The 10,196-nt window shown below is 37.3% G+C and overlaps 1 protein-coding gene and 1 long non-coding RNA gene across 3 annotated transcripts in view; one reads left to right on the forward strand and one right to left on the reverse strand.

Annotated features, from left to right (window-relative positions):
- Positions 1–831: 831 nt before the first annotated feature.
- lamp2 (lysosomal-associated membrane protein 2) overlaps positions 832–10,196 on the forward strand; it is an 11,537-nt gene continuing 2,172 nt past the window's right edge. The window contains exons 1-6 of one of the 2 annotated variants that reach the window (XM_016232134.1): positions 834–1,014; positions 4,203–4,774; positions 4,872–5,009; positions 5,676–5,730; positions 6,071–6,241; positions 8,738–9,008. In XM_016232134.1, coding sequence (XP_016087620.1) covers positions 969–1,014; positions 4,203–4,774; positions 4,872–5,009; positions 5,676–5,730; positions 6,071–6,241; positions 8,738–8,877 — 1,122 coding nt within the window. In that variant the 5' untranslated portion in view covers positions 834–968 and the 3' untranslated portion in view covers positions 8,878–9,008. Of the gene's footprint in view, positions 1,015–4,202; positions 4,775–4,871; positions 5,010–5,675; positions 5,731–6,070; positions 6,242–8,737; positions 9,009–10,196 lie in introns of those variants that run through there. The other variant, XM_016232132.1, reaches the window with a different exon arrangement.
- On the reverse strand, positions 9,229–9,358 carry LOC107550769 (uncharacterized). The gene is made up of 2 exons (XR_001604700.1): positions 9,303–9,358; positions 9,229–9,269 (listed from the first exon to the last, which is right to left on the reverse strand). It is a non-coding gene; the product is annotated as an uncharacterized lncRNA (long non-coding RNA).

The following is a 10,196-nucleotide window of genomic DNA, read 5'->3' on the forward strand; positions in this document are numbered from 1 at the left end:
GTATAATGACAAAATATTCCCACTATTGGCTCACAAAATCTCAGCGTGTGTTCTGTTAACATTAGCTTTTTTCATGGGCTATAGTGAAAATGTTGAATAGCTTTTTTTGCCAAGTCCCTTGAATTATGTTATGGGTCAGTTTGAACAATTTACATTTTGTTGTTGAAAATGGTTATGATACTGAACAATTGTTGCAGTACTGTTTATATTATTCACAGTTTATCCTTTTCAATGTAAGTATAAATGTTAACATTTTGCTGTTTTTAACAGATTTTTTGTTTTGGTTAGTCTGATTTTTGGTGAATTGTATTGAAACCAATTAGGGTCAACTGATTAGCAGAAATTTAAACATTAAAAATGCATGACATGAGTAAGAAAAAAGCCTGATAACTATAGCCTCAGAATGTCTTTTGGATAGAGGACTTAACTAATACTACATTTTCACACATAAAATAGCAATATTTATATAAATGTCAACTTTGAAATCCCTAAGCTTAAGTTATTTAAAAATAAAATATGCTAACCAAACCCTTTAAATCTGACTGTAGAAAATCAACACCTACAAGGATGTTTTTGTATTAATCATGAAAAATATATATGATCTGATCAACAGTGGTTTTATAATAGTTTCCGTGATCAGTATTTTTATAACATTAAAACCTCAAATCTTTTACTTAGTCTGTATGTTAGCTTTTAGTAAACCAATGGTGTACTTATTGCGCTCTGAAACGGTAATAAAACATGTCGGTATCTGATTTAATTACACACAGGTTTGGCGAATGAACAGTGTCGTAAACTCGACGTAAGGCTCGTGTGCAGGAGGAGGAGAGTGTGGTCCAGTCATATGACTTATATGAGCGCAGGTTTGAGACTCACTTCGTAGCGCTGCTGAACCGGGTCACACTCGGTCCGGGCGTCACTTACCGTCTGTCTGCTCAGAGGAACCGTCCACCCGTCCACCCGTCGCAATGGCTGTCCGCGGTTGTGTGACCCTGCTCTTTATTCTACTGAGTGGTACGTACGAGTGTGTTGTTGCGTGTTTCATTTCAAACGGTGTCGCGTTACAAAAGCAGATATTGAGTTTATTTTTGGGAGATTATCGCAGGCCCACAGGAGCCTGTTAGCATTAGCATTAGCGTGAATTCTTACCTACGCCAGTAGAAGCGCGTTAGATAATCAGAGAGACCGTCAGCTTGAGGGATAAATATTTACCATCCTTGCATTGTTTTAAACACATTAATACAATTCAGGGTGATCAGTAAATTCGCTTTAACAGATAACCTGTGTATTACCGTTCAACTTCTGATGTTTGTCTGCTAGATCGTTCGCGAATTTAAAACAACAAACGGCTAAAATATGTTTAGGAGATGTTGCACATGTTGTATAATTTAGTACAATTAAAATTGTAAGAATAAAAACTCTGGCCGTGTCTCACCCTAGCGCGCTGCCTACGTAGACAACAACAATGCGCAAGATTTGATGTCTAAAAATGCTGTTTAGGTTGGTAGTTCACTAGGTTTTCATACATGGACACAGACGGTGTGATTTCAAGCTAGGTAGTGCTGTAATAAAACCAGAAAATCAATAATAAAATAAAGTAATAAAACAAGAAAAGTGTTTAAAAAAATAATTGTTTTTATTAAGTGTTGAGACACTAATAACATGCCGTATTAATATTTACTAACACTCACTTTAACATTTTAATCATTTTTAAATTAAACAATTTTCAGCGAAAGAAAAGGAAGTTGTGCCATAGATTTCTCTCACTTTGTCAGATTTAACTTCACAAGCATGTGATCCTGAAGTGCTTGTTCAGTGTGTTGTTTTTTTTTGTTTGTTTTGTTTTTTTAGCCACCCTCATTCACAATCATGTGATGGGTTTGTGTGTGTGTGTGAAAAATAATTGTTTTTATTTTTTATTAAGTGTTGAGACACTAATAACATGCCGTATTAATATTTACTAACACTCACTTTAACATTTTAATCATTTTTAAATTAAACAATTTTCAGCGAAAGAAAAGGAAGTTGTGCCATAGATTTCTCTCACTTTGTCAGATTTAACTTCACAAGCATGTGATCCTGAAGTGCTTGTTCAGTGTGTTGTTTTTTTTTGTTTGTTTTGTTTTTTTAGCCACCCTCATTCACAATCATGTGATGGGTTTGTGTGTGTGTGTGTGTGAAGTACCAGGTTAATGATTTCATCAAACTACAGGACAGGGGACAGTCACCCAGTGTGATGATTTTAGCCACCCTCATTCACAATCATGTGATGGGTTTGTGTGTGTGTGTGAAGTACCAGGTTAATGATTTCATCAAACTACAGGACAGGGGACAGTCACCCAGTGTGATGATCTAAAGGCTGGAATTCATTACACAACATTTAAAGTCTGAATGGTTTCTAAACGCTAGTCATCATACACTTGATGACTTTGCAAATGGTTACAGAGAAAAACCGGGTGTTGCGCACTAAATGACTGAGGATCACGCACTACCTGATTGATTTTTTTTTTAGTAGGCCTGGGCGATAAAACGGTATCGATATTTATCGGCGGTAAGTTACACCTTCATCGATAACGATATAAAAAAATGTTCGCTATAGGCACGTACTATGAGTGATGCAGACAGCTCACGCAAACACATGCTGAATTGAGTGCTGTGCCTGCCTGTGATGAGGAGATTGTGAATAAAAACATTAATATTAGTCGAATTTAAAATGCAAAAGTGGTACACTCGAATGTTAGGAGTGCGTCAGGGAGCGTCATCAGTGGTGCGCGAGACGCGGTGATGATGATGTAAGTGATGTTGCATTTGAATGTTTTGTTAGTCTAGCCCACGAGACGCGCCGCTGCTGTGTATTCGTTCAAAATATTAGAGAAATATAGTTGCTCAATGCGGAGAAGATCTTGATTAGGTTAAAACCGAAACCAAGCCATTCACACTGAACGCATATTCAGCGCATTTTTAGACGGACAAATATGACTGCTGCACTCGCGTCTCAGGCAAGAGATGCAAAGTTAAAACCGTTTTAAGTTGAGAGAACGCGGATTTGTGAAGGTTTATTTCATTTCACTGCGTCTCATTTGTTTTTAAATGCAATCTGTGATCGGCGATTTGGCTCTTTGTATTAGGCTAAGCAATGCATAAACGCATGATGCTGTTTTGTTCACATTTGTTTATGCGGTTTACAATTATATTTGTTAATTTAGACTTTATGCACGTTTTTATAGACGGTTATTTGAATTGACAGTTTAATGCGCTGCATTATTTTGCTCATTGCGCCCTCCTGTGGCCTCGGGAAACAAGTCAAAAGTTTCCTTAAGACTTAATTAATCTGCATATAAAACATAAAGGAGATATGTTTAAATTTGTTTGACTTAAAATATATATGTATATGTGTGGTGTTTGTCTTAATAAAGTGGGCAAATTAAAAATGGTGGTTAAATTAAAAAAAAAATGTATTGCTCTGTTTTAAAAAAAAAAAAGGTTATAAAAGTCAATTATCGATACCGAATGATATGAAACATATCGTTGATATATTTTTGTAGCTATATCGCCCAGCCCTATTTTTAAGTCATTTTAAAGCCACACACTCAAGCAGAAACTTGAACCTTGAGATGCATGATAAATGAAAACAATGTTCTAAAATGGGTTCAAAATATTAAACCTGTTTAATATCCTCCAACTGGATGGAATCATAGTATGAATCTAAAAAGTCTGTGCCCATCACACAGTATGTGATTTTCTGTGAAATCTATTAACTGAATGCCCAAAGTTTGTGGATTGGCTTTGACTTCTGGCAACTAGCATTAATGCCTGAAAATCTGGTTTTGAACAAAAAAATGTGTGCTGTATTCCAGCCCTTAAATAAGTTTGCTCTTGGACAATGTTAGTTCACCGCCAGTCAGTCAGGAAGGAAGGTACTGGAATGTGCTTGGATTGCTGTTTTTATTTCCTTACGCATAGAGGTAGTTGAAAGGCTGTGGTGTGCCCAAGTAGTCTTTCACTTTTGATATAATGCTGAACCAAGTACCTGTTCTTATGTTTTTAAGTGTTTAGTGATTTAGCGTTTGTATTATAAGCATTTAGCTAAATCTGATTTTGGAAGGTTGAAAAAGCAGGCTTGTTTATTCTCCGTGTCACATGGGAAACCCCACGATAATGTGAAGGATGAGGAAATAACATTGTGCTTCCACCCTGTGCAGGTATTGTGCATGCTGAAGATCTGGTGACATCGTCATTACCTGCAACACAGGAGTTCAGTTCCAGCAAAATCCTCTCCGGCAGTTCTTCTCCAACCACCTCCAAACAATCTACAGCTGCCACTTCTACTGCTGTGACTACAGGTCCAACCACGCATCACACCACCACTAAATCTATTACAGAACCTACAACTATCCCTCATCTCACCACAACTAAATCTACTACTGAACCTCCAACTACCATGCATTTCACCACAACGAATTCCACCACAGAAGCGCCAACTACCATGCATCTCACCACAACGAATTCCACCACCGAAGCACCAACTACCATGCATCACAACACAACGAATTCCACCACAGAAGCGCCAACTACCATGCATCACAACACAACGAATTCCACCACAGAAGCGCCAACTACCGTGCACTCTAATGCTACAACAGCTCCAACTCCTCCTCCGACCACTCCTCCTGTCCCCAACCCAACTGTTGGAAACTACAGCGTCAAGTCAGATAATGTCACTGTCTGTCTTTTGGCAAAGATGGGCCTTCAGTTTAGTTTCAAAATGAGTGAGGTAGGTACAAAATGTCTGTGCAGAGGAACACAAGAATGGAAATTTGTTGTGAAAAGCTATTACTCCACTGCAAGTCTTTTGTCATGTTCTTATTTAGAATTCCAGCTTTCAGACTCTTAATTTTGACCCAAGTGCTAATGTAACTGAAGTGAGTGGAACCTGTGGAAGTGGTGGCAATGACTCTTCCCTTCTGCTGAAGTCAGAAGAAATCACAGTTCATTTTGTCTTCACAAATGTAAGTCTTTAAAGAAGAGTGTCAAATATACTGGCGACTAAAGTCCACTGAGGCAAAGGGGGTGGTAGATGTTCTTGGTTGGGTTTTTGGCCAACTGTTGGCAGCTCTTAAATGTTGTGTGTGTTTTTTTTATTTATATATATACATATATATGTATGTGTGTGTACAGTTTCTTTCATATGATCTGCTTATGACCAACTTGGGGTTAGTTTTAGGAGTGGACCTTAGTCAAGGTAGTGCCATTAAATTTTTGACAGGAATGAAAACAAGGCTGTGATGGATAGAAGTATGGTGCGTTCAGTGGATTGTATTGTAGCTGAACAACATACCGATTGTTCAGCTGACATGTAGACAAACAACATCATCATCATCATCAGAAATTATGATTTTTAAAAAAAAAAATTACTACTTTTATAAAGTGCATGTCATTGTAAAGACTAAGTCTATTCCTCACAGCCTTGTTTTCAAATGTGTTGAATTCAATATTGCGTCTAACTTGATTAAGGTCGATAGTGTTAGAATTGGACCATCATGCTTGTTCGTTTTTCTCAAATTCTGTTTTTGTAGCAAAAAAATTGTACCAAATATTCATGCAAAACTGCCAGTTCATAAAGTAATCGCATTTTCTCATGAAATTATTATTATAATTTTTTTTTTTTTAAACAGGTTTCACAGAAGTTCAATCTACATGCTTTGACGCTCTCTGTTAATCTTGAAAATGGTAAGGCATATTAAATGCATGATCTTTTTATTCTCATCTAAAGACAATAAGCTAACATTAAAATTCTATACTAAGTGAATTTAGCCATCACAATTACTATGAAAAAGATACTCATTTTGAGTTTTGCTAAAGATTGCATTTAACAGTATTAAATTATTTTTTTTATTTTTTTTTTTTTTAGATTAACAAAGTGTGATCTAATATTGACTGATTTAAAAAAAAAAAGAAACTAAAAATCATATCAGCCATAACCAGTGTGGTACCAATATATTGTGCATCCCTAATGTCATCTCTTGTCATGTAATCATATTCTGTCCTCTGATTTGTGTTACCTCAACAGGAAACGTTTTCAATGCCTCCAATAATAATCTGTCTCTGTGGGAGGCATCTGTCGGAAGCTCCTACATGTGCAGAAAAGAGCAGAGTTACAACATCACTGACAAGCTTACCCTCAACACGTTCGAGCTGCAAGTGCAGCCCTTTGCAGTCCAGAACAACAAGTTTAACACGGGTATGTATTCGTTTGTGATGCTTAACAATAAAGCTGAGAATTCTCATCAGAGGTAATTATACAGCATATGGATAAATCATAACTGGACTCTGTCCTTTAGTTCTGTCATTTTATCAGCTACTTTTCTACTCTCTACAGCTCAAGAAGCATTGCTATTCAGAGTGGTGTGAAAAGCCACTTTGCTTTCCAGCACTTTAGTATTAATTTAGAAACTTGGGCACTGCTCACATTAGGGCTGGGCGATATGACGATATCTATTGGATGGACGAAATTAAAAGTCTATCGTTTCATATTATGCTCTATCATTTATTTTGTGGTGCCGCAAAACATTGTTTACGGCAATACTTTCATTTGAATGACGGCAGTTTTACATGCATTACACAGGGATGCAGGCAGAAACATGAATAACAGCATGCGCGCTCGTGTACGTTGCTGTGCGCATGGTCACGAAAACTTCGTTTGCACACGTTTTTAGGCACTGCAGTTTAATACAACAAATAATAATTTTAGGCCGTTGAAACACAAACGGCTATATGTGCACGCTGTTTCTGTGTGGTGTACTCCCACTAGGCACGGTTGCCTTGAACCGAGCCAGTGCGCGATTATCCCCTCCCCACTCCCCCGCTGACCTGCACTTGCACTAAACATTCCAGGCCGGAGCACGCTTGTGTCATGTATGAGATAATGGAGAAAACTACTTTCGCTAATATTCTGCTGAATAATTAATTTGTAATTTATGCCGTGCATTGATTTTCACTTGTATGTATCAGAAAATTATGGAGACGGCTGATGTTAATGAAATAATTTGCAGCTTTACTCGCAAACTATATTTCCTGTTCATCAATGAGGTAAGAACCAGAGCCATTATAAACCTAAATGTACTTGATTAAATGAAATTAATTCAAGTGTAGTAACAGAATGTTTGCGGTCGTAATGATGGCAGTAGTGCACAAAATAATATCTGTTCCGAGCTCCGGCGCAGTTGATGCTTGCACTGCATGCGTACTGAACCCAACCTAACCGTGCCCTGGCCCACCTCTTCCAACCGGGCCAGGGCCGGCACGGAGCGCTCGCACTAGTCAAACGAACCGGCCTTTGGGGGGGTCAAATGCGCTCTGGCACGGTTCAAAACGCCTAGTGAGTACACCCTCAGGAGTGCGTAAGCCGCGCATCAGCTGCTAATAGAGCTCGTGAGCATTTTTGCCACTTTATTGGCTTTGAACGATTCCATAAACACTTATGCGTCTAAATGCCCGGCTGTGCAAGTATCCTCATAAACGGTCATTAAGGGAATGTAAACGGTTGCAAGAGAACTCACATGTGTAACAGTATATTGGATCAAGACTTCGGTCTTGAAGGGGAAGCTGTCCAATATTTGTTCCGTCTGCCATTCATGTTAATCAAACAACAGTGAGAAAATCTCTCATTGCTCTTGACTAAATCACATTTGTAGCTAGAATAAGAACAAATAAATGATGATAATGCTAATAAATATATCTATATATAGGCATAAATAACTTACACAGTGAAGACTAATTAGTTTACACAATGTAGTTTATTTGTCCTATTGCTTGTAATTAGTTTCTTGTTATTTCATCACCGACTTGTTTATTTATCTCCTGTGAGCTTGAGGGTTGGTTTTTTTTTTTTTTTTTTTTTTTTTTTTTTTTTTTTTTTTTGTTTCCGTGGTGTTTGGGGTTTGTTTTTTTTTTTTTTTTTTTTTTTTTTTTGGTTCGTATTTTCTTGTATTAGTTTGATTTCGACATTGGTGACAAGAATTATGAAAATTCTATGGTATCAAAGATTTTAATATCATAACCTTATTAAAATAACTTATCGTGATCATGATATAAAATTACTCGTATCATGATACAAGATTTGTCATATCGCCCACCCCTAGCTCACATGCACAACTAAATCTGACAAGCCCATGGTTTCCTGTGGTCATATATCATATGTGACTTGCTGCACCAAGATCATTGAAAGTATGTACAAAGATGTAGGCCTATATGCAAAAAAGAATTTGACAAACACACAAGGTTGAATGACCAAAGTCTAAAATTTCCTGCCAAACTGATCCTGACAGCTCTGAGTTCAAATTACTATTGTAGTCTTAATGCGAGGCTAGAACATGATGTTTGAATATTTATATTTTTGGCAACACTTCATAATAAATATACATTTGTTAACTAAAGTCGTCATCTAATGTTAACATAACAATAAATACTTTTTTTTATAGCATTATTTAAATTGTTAATTTCAACAAAGCAATATGCTAATATTACTGAATGGATCTGAAATACTATAAACTGATAATCTGTTGTCTTTTTATTAACTAATGTTAACAGCTTCATAATTCTGTAAAGGCTTATAGAAATGGCCCGGTTTTACCAGATTAAGTTTCTGTGATTTTATGTCTTTGAGAATATCTGCAGTGGTGTTGATGAGAAGATAGCAGCTTCATCTTACCTTCATTCATGTTCTCTTTGTCTGCAGCCCATGAATGTTCAATGGATGACACCAGCCTCTTAATCCCAATCATTGTTGGTGCCGCTCTGGCTGGTTTGATTTTCATTGTCGTGATTGCATACGTGATTGGTCGACGAAGGACCTATGTTGGATATCAAACACTGTAATGCAACCGAATCGAATCCTGGGTGTTTTAAGGGACACACAAGCCTGTTCCTGGACCATTGTAAATATTGTGGGTTTTTGTGCAATCTCAATTGGCAACTGACTCGGGAGTCACAGGATGGCCACAGGAGTCAACAAATGTTTTGTCCTAATGTGGTCAGTTTAATCCACCAGCCCTTAAACTGCAATATATTGAAAATCTAAAGATACAGTGGCACTCCAGGACCAGAGCTTTCTATTGTGAACTAAGTTTGTGTGTGTGCACCAAGGTTTCCAACCCCCCATCCCCAATTTGTGTTGTGAAGTAAGTGCATAGTCTCTTTGTGTTTTGGCTTAAAGCCCCACTCGCTTCATTTCTTAAAATGCAAACTACTGCTATAGTCACAGTACATTGCTATTTTGTTGAAAATATTCTATATGTAAGAACAACATGGTTTCATAGATCTTGGGTCATGGCCAATTTAAAATTTCAATGCTCCATATTAGACCCTGCACTTGCTTCCTTAGACATCCCCCCCCCCAACCCCATTTTGTAATTTAGCTCGATTAATTTGTGCCCATCAAATCTATCATACTGTATCGACAGCTTTAAACTGAAACCGCTTTATATTCACCTGTCTTACAGCTTTTGAGTTAAATATTAAAAGTAATTCCAGAAACAGGTTGTTACTTTGCACTATATTGTCTGGACAGCTAACATTTATTGAAATCCGGTGCTTTTGCATCATGTTGGTTGTCCTGTATTCAGAGCAGCTGTGAGGGTAAAAACATTTAAACATGCTGGACGGAAGTTCAAACAATTGAAATTCTAGAACAGGAAAACAAATGCTTGATTGTTTAAAATACATGACAAGCATTTTAAAAATGCAGACCATTGTAATAAATGTAGGCCTGGTGTATTTGAGTGACAGTAAAGCATAATACAAAGAAATGTTAACTATTTTGTAACTGCATTTAAATGCCAGTTTTGGTAATGCTTGCTTACCCTTTACTGGGGATTGAAAAGGGACAATTATAAATCAGCCATCTTGTCAGCTACTCTTCACAATTTTGAATTATTCTAGCCTGAAAGATACATTCAGCTTTTTGCTAATTGTATTTGCTGCAAGATGAATTGTTGCACCTGTTTGAATTGTCTCTGGTAGTGGCTGTGGATCCTTATTTATTTTTGGTTACATTTAACATGGCTTGTGTTTTCAGTTGCTGAGCCTTTTCAGAATAAGTTCTTTGCTTTCTCTTATGTCTTTGTTCTTATCACATATGGCTCTCTAGGTTTCAGTTCCCCCCCCCCCCCCCCCCCCCCCCCTCACCCTCCGTTCTT

The sequence above is a fragment of the Sinocyclocheilus grahami genome, unplaced genomic scaffold, assembly GCF_001515645.1.
Source record: "Sinocyclocheilus grahami isolate Dianchi unplaced genomic scaffold, SAMN03320097.WGS_v1.1 scaffold407.1, whole genome shotgun sequence".
Lineage (NCBI taxonomy): Eukaryota > Metazoa > Chordata > Actinopteri > Cypriniformes > Cyprinidae > Sinocyclocheilus > Sinocyclocheilus grahami.